Raw genomic sequence first — 15731 nt, 5'->3', positions numbered from 1 at the left:
CTGAAATGTATTCTTTAATTTAATTCAAAATAAATACTACCACGGCAATGCAAGTCCACTATTGGGTTCTTGCCCTAATGTTTTGGTAAGAAAACAAACAAGCAAACAATCAAAAAAACTATTGGATAAAAAACAGACTTCTGTAATGCATCCAACAATATCATCCTTCAGCGACTTAAAGAGAGGTGCCTTTTTTACTCTGAACAAGACTGGGTAACACTGCCTAGAAAGACACAAACATATAAATAAAACTAGTACTATGGTACAAAATAAAGGAGGGAAACGGTAACAACCTGATGTAACCATATATCACTGCAGAATTGACCATGGTCCCACTTGAAAGGGAAAAAGAAAACATTACAGTGGGTGTCAATCCATTCGACCAACAGCGAAAAAGGGTCTCGTCTCCATGGAAATATTTTCTGGACAGACAGGTCGAGACGACGATGACATCAGCCACAAAATGGGAGCGTCCAGTCAGTCTTTAACATTGTAGTTTACGTTGTTTTAACCCAAAACGTAGTTCTCAGTCTTTCTTTTCCTCTGGTCTTGGTTCTCTTCAGCAACCTTGAAGTACAGTCACACACAAAAGTTCATGTCTGGCCAAGATGCCACTAATAACAAAAAAAGGCATTGCATATTTACATCACAAAGGGTGGGGGAACTGCTTTCCTTCTTTTCTCTCACAGTCCTCATCCTATCATCATAGTATATTCATGGCTCAGTTTCAGGTGATCTGTGACCCAACATGGTTAGTGATTATTGATGCCTTCCGTCCACCTTGTCGCTTTGTGATTGATGGGGAGATTTTTATTTATTTATTTTTTACAGATACAGATTTCATAGTCTGTCACAACCCATATCAGCAGACCGCAGAGCTGGCTCTGATGTTAGAGAGTGTGTGTGTGAGCATGTGTGTGTGTGTGTTATGACAGCATAAGGTGGACCTGTATAAGCCACATTCCTTGTGTAAACATCCATACCACTATTTTTTCTATAGCTATGAAAATAAGTTAATAATCAAATGACTGTGGAAAAAGATGCAAAAAAGGCTTGTATATTCATAGTAGCTTTTCCCTGATGGGTGTGTAAAGCTAAACTGGTAGCTGAGTTGAATGCGGTTGTGCTCTGTGTTGCCTGAGTGAACCGTGCAGTATCTGGCAGTTTAGTGTTTCTGTCAAACAATAGTAGAAATCTCTGGCTGAAAATGAAAAGGTAAAAAAGGATAAAGAAATGAAATTGGAATGAAAGAAACGCCGTCAGTTCTGTCTTTTTTGTTGTTTTTAGTAGACAGTGATTCTCGTTGCCATGGGATTGGGGAATGTGCGCCGCCATGGCATTGTATATGCATTGTACATGCGAAAAATAATAATAGTTTGAATGAACCACGAGCCCCCCGACCCAAACCCTGTCTGTATGATACGAAACATCTGCACACGTAAGGCAACATTTTTGGTTTTGTTCCCTAGAACGGCTCTTCCAAACCAAGTGCAAAAAAGTTCACCCAAAAAAAAAAAAATGACAAAGAACGTAACAGGTCGACAACCTAATACTGACGGATAAAAATAAATAACAAAAACATTGCCTTCTGCAGTATATAGCGTTGAAAATGTAAGATACTTTTTTTGTGTGGGGAGACCAGCTTGAGTCTATCCCACTGTGCAAAACTCCTTTTATAGTCCCTAAAAAGACGACTTCTCCCAGTCTGCACTCGAATACAGAGAAGGAGAAAAGAGGGGAGACTTCCTAAAATGGCTACGTGTTTTCCTCGAAACGGCCGCGCGGCGGGGGGCGATACTGGCTGGCTGGCAATGACCTTCACTCCCGTCCGCTGGCCGAATACGAGAATTGTGGGAAATGAGGCCTCCGTTCGCTGTCACCCTCGCCCATCCCGTCTTCATCGTCTGCAGAGAGAGAGAGAAAGAGGGGAGGGAGAAATGGGAGGGGGAGAAGGAGAAGGACAGGTAAGTCTGGGCTCAATAACAAACGTACTGAAGTTATGAGAGTGTTATAAACTGAATGAGTTACGGGTCGTTACTTAGGGGCACTTGCGTAACAGTGTTACCTTAGAATAATCACTAAATAAAGGCCAGTACCACAGCACAACACCCCCAACAATTCAACAGACTAATCATCCTTTCAAATAGTAATTGTTGTGTATCTTAGGGTAATACACTACGAATGGACCTGTCCGTTTACGGTGGAGTCTATGGCAGGAAACCCCTATTCCAAAAAAGTGGGCCGACCCGTGCTGAGGGATCCGATGGACACTTACATTTTTCCGGGGGAGTGATGGTGATCGTCTGTGCCGTGAACTCCTCATCGAAATACCGGGTATCCGTCTCTGAGGAGACCTGGGGCATGAAGGGCGGGACCAACTGTAGGGGAGAGGGAGGGGACACAGTTGTCACATGTAATTTATATGCCATTTAGCAGACGCTTTTATCCAAAGCCACTTACAGTAGTGTGTGCATACATTTTCGTATCGGTGGCCTTACCAGGAATCAAACCAAGATCTTGACATCATGCTTTAACAACTGAGCCACACAGGACCACAGTGACATGTGACACACTGATGTCCGTGGCTTGTGTGTGACATGTCAATATTTGCATATTTGACTGGAAAAACGCTAGTCATTTTGACCTGCACGGAATATTCCAAATTTGTTCAAAAGTCGGTGGGAGGGCATAGAACAGGTTTATTGAAATCGTACACGTACGTGATCAAGTGTAGAAGAGAAGAACAGCAGACTCACCTTTTTGTCGTAGACGTCTTGCCAGTCTACCGCCACAAAGAAACTGTGGCGCATGATCTCCTTCGCGTCGTCTGGACCGCCGCCGAGTCTGTCGGAAATAAAGAAACGTACAAATGTGAACACTTTCTAGAAAGCCTATCGTGAAACAAGACAAGAACATGAGCTAGGTGCAAATCCTGGAATAACATCAAGGGGTGAATGAGCGAATGTTCTCCCTGGGGTTTACCACTAACCTAACTGCCACTCAAGCTTTTAGTGACAAACGGCTTTGTAGCAGAGCGATAAACAAATGACAACAAATTGCAATGAGGTAGTATGAGGTAATATTTCATAAATCAGGATTAGTGAGCGAGACAGTAAATCCTGTACAAAAAATACTAAATTATGGGAAGTTCCAGTTGAGGGCTGGTTAGCTGATTAGCATGAGTCATGAGTCAATAATCCATTTCAAGTTGATCTGTTAGAAAATGTGTTGTGTCAAAAGTATTTGGAGGAGTTTGTTGGCTGATTCACTGACCCAGCTTCGTATAATCCCCCACTGGAGCCTTGGTGTGTGTGTGTGTGTGTGTGTGTGTGTTTGTCTGTCTGTGTACCTTTGCCTCTGTGTATGCATCTGTCAGTCTGTCTGTGTGTGCCTCTCTCTTGCTTCAGTGCATGCATGTGACACACTGTCTGTCTGTGTGTCTGTCTGTGTGTGTGTGTGTGTGTGTGTGTGTGTGTGTGTGTGTGTGTGTGTGTGTGTGTGCCCGTGCGTCTGTTTCTATCTGTCTCTCTCTCTGTACCGTTTGTTGGGGTCCTTGATGAGCAGGCCAGAGAGCAGGGACTTGGAGTCAGAGGAGAGCGTGCGCGGGAACTTGATCTCCTCCATGAGGATCAGCTCAAACAGCTTCTCGTGGTCCTGGTTGTAGAAGGGCAGCCGGCCGCACATCATCTCGTACATGACCACGCCTAGACCCCACCAGTCCACCGCCCGGCCGTAGTCATTGTCCTCCAGCACCTAGCATAGTGACATCATGACATAATACCGTATGTTTTACCCACACATACACAGGCACATATATATATACACACACACACACATATATATATACACATATACTTACACATATATATATATACACATACATATACACACTTATACATATATATATATACATATATATGTTGTGGCGTACAGCAGGTCAGCCACCAGGGGGAGACTTGTCGAGGCCTGGTAACAGATGGAGCATACATCACGAGGTGGTGGCTCCATCTGCTGGACGTGCCAGGTCTCGACGGGATCCCTGGACAGGACTAATTGGGGCTGATTGGGAGCTGGTGAGTAATTAAGGGCGGATTGCTCACCAGCTGTGCAAGGCCCATAAAGCTGCCAGAAGGGCAGCACATGAGAGAGGACTGGGGGAAGTAAGGTAACTTCCGTGTAGTTGGAGACAGTATCCTGGAGAGGGTCTCATGGGGGAGACCTACCCTTTTCTTTTGATTATTTTTATTAATAAACACCCTTGAAACTGAGCTAATCATACTCTGTCCGTGTCTGATCTGTGTAAACGTCTTGACCCAACCCCCTGATCTGCCACAATGTGTGTGTGTGTGTATATATATATATATATATATATATATATATATATATATATATATACACACACACACACACATATATACATACATACATACATATATACACACACACACACATATGTGTGTGTGTCTGTGTGTGTGTATATATATATATATATATATATATATATATATATATATATATGTGTATGTATACAGTGAGGGAAAAAAGTATTTGATCCCCTGCTGATTTTGTACATTTGCCCACTGACAAAGAAATGATCAGTCCATCATTTTAATGGTAGGTTTATTTGAACAGTGAGAGGCAGAATAACAACAAAAAAATCCAGAAAAACGCATGTCAAAAATGTTATAAATTGATTTGCATTTGAATGAGGGAAATAAGTATTTGACCCCCCCTCAATCAGAAAGATTTTAGGCTCCCAGGTGTCTTTTATACAGGTAACGAGCTGAGATTAGGAGCACACTCTTAAAAGGAGTGCTCCTAATCTCATCTTGTTACCTGTTTGGGATCATTGTCATGCTGAAAGACCCAGCCACGTTTCATCTTCAATGCCCTTGCTGATGGAAGGAGGTTTTCACTCAAAATCTCACGATACATGGCCCCATTCATTCTTTCCTTTACACGGATCAGTCGTCCTGGTCCCTTTGCAGAAAAACAGCCCCAAAGCATGATGTTTCCACCCCCATGCTTCACAGTAGGTATGGTGTTCTTTGGATGCAACTCAGCATTCTTTGTCCTCCAAACACGACGAGTTGAGTTTTTACCAAAAAGTTATATTTTGGTTTCATCTGACCATATGACATTCTCCCAATCCTCTTCTGGATCATCCAAATGCACTCTAGCAAACTTCAGACGGGCCTGGACATGTACTGGCTTAAGCAGGGGGACACGTCTGGCACTGCAGGATTTGAGTCCCTGGCGGCGTAGTGTGTTACTGATGGTAGGCTTTGTTACTTTGGTCCCAGCAGGTCATTCACTAGGTCCCCCCGTGTGGTTCTGGGATTTTTGCTCACCGTTCTTGTGATCATTTTGACCCCACGGGATGAGATCTTGCGTGGAGCCCCAGATCGAGGGAGATTATCAGTGGTCTTGTATGTCTTCCATTTCCTAATAATTGCTCCCACAGTTGATTTCTTCAAACCAAGCTGCTTACCTATTGCAGATTCAGTCTTCCCAGCCTGGTGCAGGTCTACAATTTTGTTTCTGGTGTCCTTTGACAGCTCTTTGGTCTTGGCCATAGTGGAGTTTGGAGTGTGACTGTTTGAGGTTGTGGACAGGTGTCTTTTATACTGATAACCAGTTCAAACAGGTGCCATTAATACAGTTAACGAGTGGAGGACAGAGGAGCCTCTGAAAGAAGAAGTTACAGGTCTGTGAGAGCCAGAAATCTTGCTTGTTTGTAGGTTACCAAATACTTATTTTCCACCATCATTTGCAAATAAATTCATTAAAAATCCTACAATGTGATTTTCTGGATTTTTTTCCCTCATTTTGTCTGTCATAGTTGACGTGTACCTATGATTAAAATTACAGGCCTCTCATCTTTTTAAGTGGGAGAACTTGCACAATTGGTGGCTGACTAAATACTTTTTTCCCCCACTGTATAATTAAAAAAAAAAAAAAACTTATTTACATAAGTATTCAGACCCTTTGCAATGGGACTCGAAATTGAGCTCAGGTGCATCCTGTTTCCATTGATCATCCTTGAGATGTTTCCACAACTTGATTGGAGTCCACCTGTGGTAAATTCAATGGATTGGACATGATTTGGAAAGGCACACACCTGTCTATATAAGGTCCCACAGTTGACAGTGCATGTCAGAGCAAAAACCAAGCCATGAGGTTGAAGGAATTGTCCGTAGAGCTTCGAGACAGGATTGTGTCGAGGCACAGATCTAGGGAAGGGTACCCAAAAAATGTCTGCAGCATTGAAGGTCTCCAAGAACACAGTGGCCTCCATCATTCTTAAATGGAAGAAGTTTGGGACCACCAAGACTCTTCCTAGAGCTGGCTGCCCGGCCAAAGTGAGCAATCGGGGGAGAAGGGCCTTGGTCAGGGAGGTGACCAAGAACCGGATGGTCACTCTGACAGAGCTCCAGAGTTCCTCTGTGGAGATGGGAGAACCTTCTAGAAGGACAACCATCTCTACAGCACTCCACCAAACAGGCCTTTATGGTAGAGTGGCCAGACGGAGGCCACTCCTCAGTAAAAGGCACATGACAGCCCACTTGGAGTTTGCCAAAAGGCACCTAAAGACTCTCAGACCATGAGAAACAACATTCTCTAGTCTGATAAAACCAAGATTGAACTCGTTGGCCTGAATGCCAAGCGTCAAGTCTGGAGGAAACCTGGCACCATCCCTACGGTGAAGCACGGTGGTGGCGGCAGCATCATGCTGTGGGGATTTTTTTTAGTGGCAGGGACTGGGAGACTAGTCAGGATCGAGGGAAAGATGTACAGCGAGATCCTTGATGAAAACCTGTGCTCAGGACCTCAGACTGGGGGCGAAGGTTCACCTTCCAACAGGACAACGACCCTAAGCACACAGCCAAGACAACGCAGGAGTGGCTTCGGGACAAGGCTCTGAATGTCCTTGAGTGGCCTAGCCAGAGCCCGGACTTGAACCCGATCAAACATCTCTGGAGAGACCTGAAAATAGCTGTGCAGTGACGCTCCGCATCCAACTTGACAGAGCTTGAGAGGATCTGCAGAGAAGAATGGGAGAAACTCCCCAAATACAGGTGTGCCAAGCTTGTAGCGTCATACCCAAGAAGGCTCGAGGCTGTAATCGCTGCCAAAGGCGCTTTAACAAAGAACTGAGTAAAGGGTCTGAATACTTATGTAAATGTGATATTTCAGTTTTCTTATTCTATTTTTAGCAAAAATGTCTAAACACCTGTCTTTGCTTTGTCATTATGGGGTTTGGTGTGTAGATATGAGGGGGAAAAAAACAATTTAATCAATTTTAGAATAAGGCTGGAAAGTAACAAAATGTGGAAAAAGTCAACGGGTCTGAATACTTTCCGAATGCACTGTACATATATATTTCGGACTGACATTGCTCGTTCTGATATTTCCTCTTTTTATTTTGGGTATTTCTGTGTATTGTTAGGTATTACTGCACCGTTGGAGCTAGGTACATAAGCATTTCACTGCACCTGCGATAACATCTGCAAAATATGTATACGTGACCAATAACATTTGATTTGATTTTATTAGTATGTGACTTGACTGACTTGACTTTATCCTCTTGGCTCCCTTGGGAGCATAGGGTGTCCACCATTGGGGCCCCCTTGGGAGCAATGGCCGTCCACCCCTGCAGCCCCCTTGGGAGCATATGGCGTCCATACCGTTCTTCTCTCCACCTCACTCTTTTCCGTGCAAGGGCTTTTGTCTCTTGCCAGGAGATCCCCGCTTTACTCAGTATTAGTCTGTAGTTAGTATATATTAGACACCTGGAATATTTAGTCCCATAAGAAAACCTGGATATATCCCACAACATGGCATTCTGAGTAGTGTAGTGTACATCAGGATGTAGTGTGTGAGCTCTGACCTCTGGAGCCAGGTACTCCGGCGTGCCACAGAAGGTCTTCATGGTGGCCGCATCGGTGATGCCCTCTTTGCAGAGGCCGAAGTCCGTGATCTTGACATGCCCATCTTTATCCAGCATCAAGTTCTCCAGCTGCCAATGAGAATAAATACCACGTTATATGTTGCATATATGGCCCAATAATATATCCATCCTCAACAGCATTGTCTTTTTATATGTTTTAAGACAAATCTTCACTTAGTCTCCCATTGGACTTAGTTAGGATTGGAAGTAAGGATTCGTCTCTAAGAAGTCTACACTCTAGATGTAGATATGACTGTCCAACACCTAGGCTAATCTGAATAAATGTACCTTCAGATCGCGGTACACTATCTTGGCAGAGTGAAGGTAGTCTAAAGCGGAGACGATCTCAGCTCCGTAGAAGCGCGTGCGGTCCTCGGAGAACACTCGCTCTCTTGACAAATGGAAAAACAGCTGCAGGGAAAAACGGGAAAGGTAAAGATAGGAATAAATGGTATCAAACCGGAAAACATATAACAAAATGTCAAATTATTTAAAGTTATGTTAAATTCAGATATATTTACACATCTACACATAAAGGTATATTTCCATTCATTAATAGCTCTCTACAACAGATGTCCTGGCCCGTATTCACAAATCGTCTCAGAGTAGGAGTGCTGATCCAAGATCAGTTTTGCCTTTTAAATCAGAATGAATAGGAGGGGGACTTGATCCTAGATCAGCGTTCCTAATCTGAAATAATTATTTCGGCTCCTGGAAAGAATTCTGTATGGTGGAAGAGGAAAGTGCACCCGTCTCAGGGAATCGCCGTCAACACACCAACAGTGTCTGTGAAACGGGGTAAAAAAATGCTTATCTTTCCCCAGGTATCTCAGGTAGCATAGGTATCTCTTACCTCTCCTCCGTTCACATACTCCATGACGAAGCACAAACGATCCTTCGTCTGAAAGGAGTACTTCAGAGACTGGAGAAAAATAACAAGAGTTGCACCATCGTTGTTGTTTTCTTTCTTTACATCCACACAGACAGACATTCAATTATCCCGTCAATTCATATCTAATGACATGTGCAACAATCAGACTTTGCTTTTGACTGAGTCTGTGGATGCATCCCAAGTGGCACTCTATTTCTTATATAGTGCACTACTTTTGACCAGGGCCATATGGGTGCCATTTGGGACATAGCCTGTACTATTCACTTGGAGGCATACAGTATAAAGTTTGCCTTCAAGTCTTTGCTAAACAATACTCACGGTTAGGAATGGATGCCGGGTGTTTTTTAACACTCTGCTTTCTGTGAGAGTGTGAGCAACTTCGTCCTGCGTTACAAGCAAAGAGAGGAAAATCGAGAAAAAGGGGGGTAGAGAAAGAGGGAAAGAGAGCGGGAGAGAAAGAGAGAATGTTAGGATGTAGAAGGTACAAGGCGCCAAATGGCGATATCTGCATCCATTCCAACAAGGCTCAATTCTTTCAACCAGTGTTTCTCAACCTCCGGTCTGTGGGATAGTCCCAGACACTCATTTAGTCAGTTCTGTAGTGCTAGTTTAAATGTACTTCCAAGCTGGAAAAAACATAGTTATACAGTAGTTCGCTGATCCCTAGTATAAAAAAGGTTGAGAGAAACTGCTTTGAACCAGCCAGTACCTTGGCGATGATGACTTCTTTCTTCAGGATCTTCATGGCGTAATATGTTCCGCTCGCCTTCTCCTTCACCAGAATGACTTTCCCAAAAGTGCCTTTGCCCAGTAGTTTCAGATAGTCAAAGTCATTCATTGTCTGTCGGAGAGAAGAGAAAAGTAGAGGAGGAGAAGCTAAAGTTGAGCAAATGCCTTCACTGAGATGAGAGAGACAATCTTGGTTGGTGTTTATGTGCCTATCTACCAATGTATGACCTGCGCTCAGTCCCCAGGGCGGCTCACCTTCCGTTTGTGTTGGCTGGTGGAGGTGTCCATCTCTTCCTCGTTGACCTCGTTCTCGATCTGCGACGTGGGGCTGCACAGGATCCCCTCCTCCTCCTGCTTGGCCAGGGAGTCGGCCACCATCTGGATGGCCTCGGCCCACTCATCCCTGGAACCAACCAACAGCAGCTCACTTTAATACACTGCTATACTGTGTGTGTATTTGTGTGTGTGTCACACATTTCACACATTATTCACATTTCACACATTTCGAAAAGTGCAGGGTACAAAACAAATGCCATGGAGAAATCTAGAGACATACCTCCCATTCTGTCTGGTTGCTAAAACTAGTTCCGTCAAAACATGAAACTGCTGCTGTGGAAGTTTTATGTTTAGACTAACAAGTTTTAGCAGCATCTAAACCGTGTTTAGGTATTTCTCTTCATTTTTCAATGGTGTTTTCCCTAAAGGCGAGAGGTGAGGAGGCAAGGCTGTAGTAGAGATTAGAGGAGGAGGGAGTGAGAGAGAGGGTGACCCACCTCTCATCGGGCGTGTCCACGTGGAATGTCCTCTCAATAACCGTGGTCCACTGCAAACAGCGGATGATGAATGTGTTGGGCTTGGGCCGCTCGGTCTTCATCAGCTGACATTCTGAGGAGAGGGAGAAAGAGGAAGGAAAGGAGAGAGAGAGAGCGAAAGAGGGAGGGAAGAAAGAGAGGGTGTGTCGGGAAGGAGAGAGGGAAGAAAGAGGGAGAGAGATACAAGGTAAAAATGTAATGAGTGGGATGATGAACGAGTGATTGAATGCATCCTTCATACCAGACTAAACATTTGTCACTCACTACTGTTTCAGGAGGCAACGGTGGCAACATAGTGTTGTACTATATTCAAGTAGCACTACTTTAGCTCTGAACTTTGACAAGGACACACTGGGTCTTGGGTGTGCACACTGCCTAACATGGGAACTTATATTGATATTTTACATTATGACAAACGTAGTATATTGTAATAAAATACACCCAACACACCAAGGGGTGGTTTCCCTGGACAGATTAAACCTAGTCCTGGACTCAATCATTTTCTATGGAGATTCTCCATTGAGCTTGCTTTTTAGTCTAGGACTAGGCTTAATCTGTGTCTGAGAAACCGCCCCCAAATGGTTAAAAATGGGGACTGACGAAAATGAGGAGGACCTACTTGCTACAGAGAAGTTATTGAGGGGATAGGCCAGGTCTGCGTCCTGGGGTTTGTCTTTGTAGCCGATGAAGGATCCATCGGTCTTCAGCAAGAAGTAGCGCGGCCTCCAGTTCTTTATGTACTCACCTGCAACAAGGCCAGCAGGGATTGGTACATACTGGAAACTTAGCCTATCAGTTTTTATAGTTACTGACTGACTGACTGGCTGTAGCAGTGGTCAGACCTCCGCTGCATCCTAAATGGCACTCTTCCCTTTAAAGTTCCAGGGCTACGGGCCCTGGACAAAAGTAGTGTACTATAAAGGGAATAGAATGCCATTTGGGATGTATCCCTATGTACGGCTCTAAGTAAGTGTATTTTCATTTAACAGTATGGCAGGATTCATTATGGTTCAAGCAGGTTAATACATAATTAATTAATACATGATGAGGGTCCATGCTTGTGTTTGCTCGCCAGATCTCCACGTGGACCATGTTGTAGAAGAGCTCCATTTTGCAAATAGGCTATATGGTATCATTGAACTTTTTTTACCCCAAGTGACATAGTGTGCAAAAATGTAGTAATGACTTAGTAATAACAGTTTAATACAAGTATAAAACGGATTGTTTGCTACTAGTTTAACTCTAAACCACTAGCTACCCTTCAGTGTCTAGAAGACTGTAACTGGACTTTGTACAAGCAAGCACAAAAGTGCCTGTAACAATGCAGTGGCTCCTGGGCTCTGAAAGGAAAGAACTGGGGATTTAAGCCATCTTCGGAGAGACAAATTTGTCTGTGGCAGTGTCACAGCATGAGGCTAACAATTATACAGACACACACACACTGCACACACACAGTGCATGTGTTCAACCAGTCAACACACCTTATAATCCTCCATACCACATGCTGTGCATACTAGCTATAAATCTGGGGCTGGAACCGGTTCAGGGAACAGAACAGAAAACCGGAAAATAACAAAATTAAACGAAAGTGATCTATACTGTTCTGGAACAGAACCGTTATATTAAAACCATCGGAACCAGTTAATAACGTTATTTTACGTTCCGGGCATTTTTTTATTTCAAAAATGGCAACAAGCACCTATGCAAAGCCCTTACTCTGTCACTCTGAAACTTATTCCAGTGTCTACCTGCCAGCTGGAAATCTTTGCCAGTGTGTGTGCGAGTGTAGGCTACCTGCCTACACTCGCACACACATGATACATGATGAGGGTCCATGCTTGTGTTTGCTCGCCAGATCTCCACGTGGACCATGTTGTAGAAGAGCTCCATTTTGCAAATAGGCTATATGGTATCATTGAACTTTTTTTACCCCAAGTGACATAGTGTGCAAAAATGTAGTAATGACTTAGTAATAACAGTTTAATACAAGTATAAAACGGATTGTTTGCTACTAGTTTAACTCTAAACCACTAGCTACCCTTCAGTGTCTAGAAGACTGTAACTGGACTTTGTACAAGCAAGCACAAAAGTGCCTGTAACAATGCAGTGGCTCCTGGGCTCTGAAAGGAAAGAACTGGGGATTTAAGCCATCTTCGGAGAGACAAATTTGTCTGTGGCAGTGTCACAGCATGAGGCTAACAATTATACAGACACACACACACTGCACACACACAGTGCATGTGTTCAACCAGTCAACACACCTTATAATCCTCCATACCACATGCTGTGCATACTAGCTATAAATCTGGGGCTGGAACCGGTTCAGGGAACAGAACAGAAAACCGGAAAATAACAAAATTAAACGAAAGTGATCTATACTGTTCTGGAACAGAACCGTTATATTAAAACCATCGGAACCAGTTAATAACGTTATTTTACGTTCCGGGCATTTTTTTATTTCAAAAATGGCAACAAGCACCTATGCAAAGCCCTTACTCTGTCACTCTGAAACTTATTCCAGTGTCTACCTGCCAGCTGGAAATCTTTGCCAGTGTGTGTGCGAGTGTAGGCTACCTGCCCCTCCCCCTCCGAAGCATAGGTTACTATAGCCTACTGACAACGTTACAAGTGTGATTCAGAAATTTGGGAGAGAGATTTTTTATTAGATTCACTTTTTCAATGCTAGTTAAGGATACTATAGTTATCATGTTTCACATTGGATTTACTAACTACAACAAAGTTAAGAAGTGTTTTTAATTCCAGTGCAGCTCTGCACACACAAGTTTGTTAGTTAGCTATCTAACGTTAGCTCTGATCCAACGTTAAGCCAACTCTCAGAAGTTCAAAGACATTCAAAGTTCCTCCATAGAATCCACTGCTCAGTAGGTACAATTCTGTGGGTCTAATTCAGATAATGCATGTCATAACAAGATGCCAAGCGCTTCAAGCCAAGCCTCCTCCTCTATCTTCTCTCGCTCTCGCCTGCAAAATTTCAGTCGCATCTCGCACCCTACACTTGTCTGTCTTTTGGTTATCACTATGGCAACAGCCTCCAGGAACAACACAATATTTACATCTTACAGTTATTAAGAAAATAAGGAAAAGGAATAAAACAACAATATGTACTGGCAGCACAGTGCAGTGTGTGTGTTTGTCTTTCATTATGATTAAACCATGCTGTTTATGGAATAAGACAATTTGCTCTTAACGACATTCCTATAAAGATGAAATAGCTTACCCACTCCATAGCAAGCTGCTCTATTGGTGAAGTAATTTAATGTTGAGCGAAATGAAAAAAAAAAAAAATGTTTTCAGAGGTTTAAACAGGAACAGAAAGGAACAATATAAACTGGCACTTTTTTTTGTTTCGAATTGGTTCTGAACTTTATTTTGCTGGTTGGAAAAGTGGAACCGATCGAAGAAAATTATGGTTCTGTTCAGAACGAAACGATTGGAATATAATTTTGGTTCCAACCCCTGGTTATAAAAATACAATATTCAATTGATTCTCTTCGCTGTTGGTTTCCATGTTTATGTATATACAGGTGTGTGGGGACCGGGGGTGGTTGTTTCTTGATGTGAACTGTGAAAAAGAAAATCCTCTTCAAAGACAGTAAACATCACGATCATCAATCAATCAATCGACTCACCTCTCTTCTGAACCCAGCCTTCCTTGACAACGTTTTGGTCGCTCATAGTGGCTCCGCCTTGACCGTCAGCCCAGTACTCAGACCCAGGGGTGTGGGGGGGGTCAGCAGTCCTGACCTTGCTGTCTCTTTCTCTTCCTCACAGACACACACCCACTCTCCTCTCCTCACTCTGCCTGTCTCTGTGTGTGTTCTCTCTCTCTCCGTCTTTTTCCCTTACTCCCAACTCTCTTGGCTCTTTCTTTCTCTTCTCCTTTCTTCTCGCTACCTCACTCTCCTTGGTCTACCTCCTTTCCACTCAAGTTTTCCTCTCACTCTCTGTCTTTACTCCCCTAACTGTCTCTCTCTTTCACTCTTTTTCTCCACGTCTTCCTTCGCTCTCTCTCAAGGCACTCCAGCGGTGATTCAGCCTGGAAGGAAGCAGGGGAGAGAGAAAGGGCAAAAAAAGGTCCATGGATCGCTCTCCACACACACTACACCCCCAGCCCCCTCCCCCCTCCCGTTCCTTTACAAACACTTATGTGAGAACCGGAGTCATTGTTAAGACCCAGAACGCGCTTCCCGTCCAGTCCCCTCCCTGCCCACCGGCAGATTTGTCCCCTTTCCTCTCTCTCTCTCTGCTCCTTGGCGGGCCTAAAACTGCTTATGCAGCGCCATTGACCAGATTTTCTTAAAGGTACACATCCTTTACAGCCACTTTGTGTCTATTCTGGTACCGATGGATTATTCTAAGTCATCTATTAGGATATGCACAAAATGTCAGAGACTGAGGCAAGGTCAGAGCCGCGGATAAGGACCAGACAAGGCTATGCCGCTTTTGAATTTAGATGTTTTGATCTACTACACTGTTAGATAATGTGTGCCTTCAGGACTCCACATAAACTTTGTTCGATTGAGTGACATATGCGCTTTTATGGCAATGAAAGAACCAAATAGCCTTGATCTAGCAGCAGCATACCACCCTGCATCCCACTGCTGGCGTACCTCTGAAGCTAAGCAGGGTTGGTTCTAGTTGGTTCCTGGATGGGACACCAGATGCTGCTGGATGTGGTGTTGGAGGGCTAGTAGGAGGCACACTTTCCTCTGGTCAAAAAATAAATAATATCCCAATCCCCCAGGGCAGTGATTGGGGACATTGCCCTGTGTATGGTGCCATTTTTCAGATGGGACGTTAAACGGGTGTCCTGACTCTCTGTGGTCACTAAAGATCTCATGGCACTTATTGTAGGGGTCTTAACACTGGTGTCTAAATTCCCAATCTAGCCACCTAATCATCCCCATCTTCCAATTGGCGTCATTCCTCTCCCCTGTAACTATTCCCCAGGTTGTTGCTGTAAATGAGAATGTGTTCTCAGTCAACTTACCTGGTTAAATAAAATATATATATAACTTGAATCCCAACCTGGCCAGTCTGATGTCTTTAAAAGCATTGATCTTCAGTTACTTTTCACTGCATCTATTTAGATGTGACTAAGTATAATGGCTATTGGCTACAATGATGACAACTAGCACGGACCTCAGTCAATCACTCCAAATCCCAATGGGAGATCAATGGGAAAAGCAGCCAGTATGTCAAAAGCATTATGTAGGCCTAGTCTACAAAATGATTTTATTCTGGGTACACAGTCATATTCAAGTTTAGAAACAGCTTCTGTGGTTAAATTCATGTCCTTTGTGGCGGGATAAAAATGTATTACCAT

General features: G+C 43.6%; 1 protein-coding gene across 1 annotated transcript; it reads right to left on the bottom strand.

The window, feature by feature from the left end:
* Positions 1-2: 2 nt before the first annotated feature.
* LOC311113640 (RAC-gamma serine/threonine-protein kinase-like) lies at positions 3-14378 on the bottom strand. Its single transcript, XM_084156909.1, has 13 exons — positions 14035-14378; positions 11004-11129; positions 10346-10457; positions 9828-9975; positions 9553-9684; positions 9162-9227; positions 8805-8873; positions 8240-8362; positions 7892-8020; positions 3539-3753; positions 2757-2844; positions 2276-2378; positions 3-1904 (listed from the first exon to the last, which is right to left on the bottom strand). Exons 1-13 carry the CDS (start codon positions 14078-14080, stop codon positions 1819-1821), a joined length of 1443 nt encoding a protein of 480 aa, XP_084013035.1. The 5' UTR covers positions 14081-14378; the 3' UTR covers positions 3-1818.
* Between the last annotated feature and the right edge of the window lie 1353 nt (positions 14379-15731).

The sequence above is a fragment of the Coregonus lavaretus genome (genome assembly GCF_964263955.1).
Source record: "Coregonus lavaretus genome assembly, chromosome: 40".
NCBI lineage: Eukaryota > Metazoa > Chordata > Actinopteri > Salmoniformes > Salmonidae > Coregonus > Coregonus lavaretus.
The sequence above is the reverse complement of the archived record's forward strand: the minus strand, read 5'-3'. Positions and strand labels throughout refer to the sequence as shown.

Bases quoted from the DNA above. Each gene is read 5' to 3' on its own strand.
- LOC311113640 (XM_084156909.1), bottom strand. From the start codon at position 14,080: ATGAGCGACCAAAACGTTGTCAAGGAAGGCTGGGTTCAGAAGAGAG. The intron at 9,228-9,552 runs GTACTGGCTGGT...CTTGTAACGCAG, and splicing joins AAGAAGTCATCATCGCCAAG to GACGAAGTTGCTCACACTCT. The intron at 2,845-3,538 runs GTACAGAGAGAG...TATTTCCGACAG, and splicing joins ATCAAGGACCCCAACAAACG to ACTCGGCGGCGGTCCAGACG.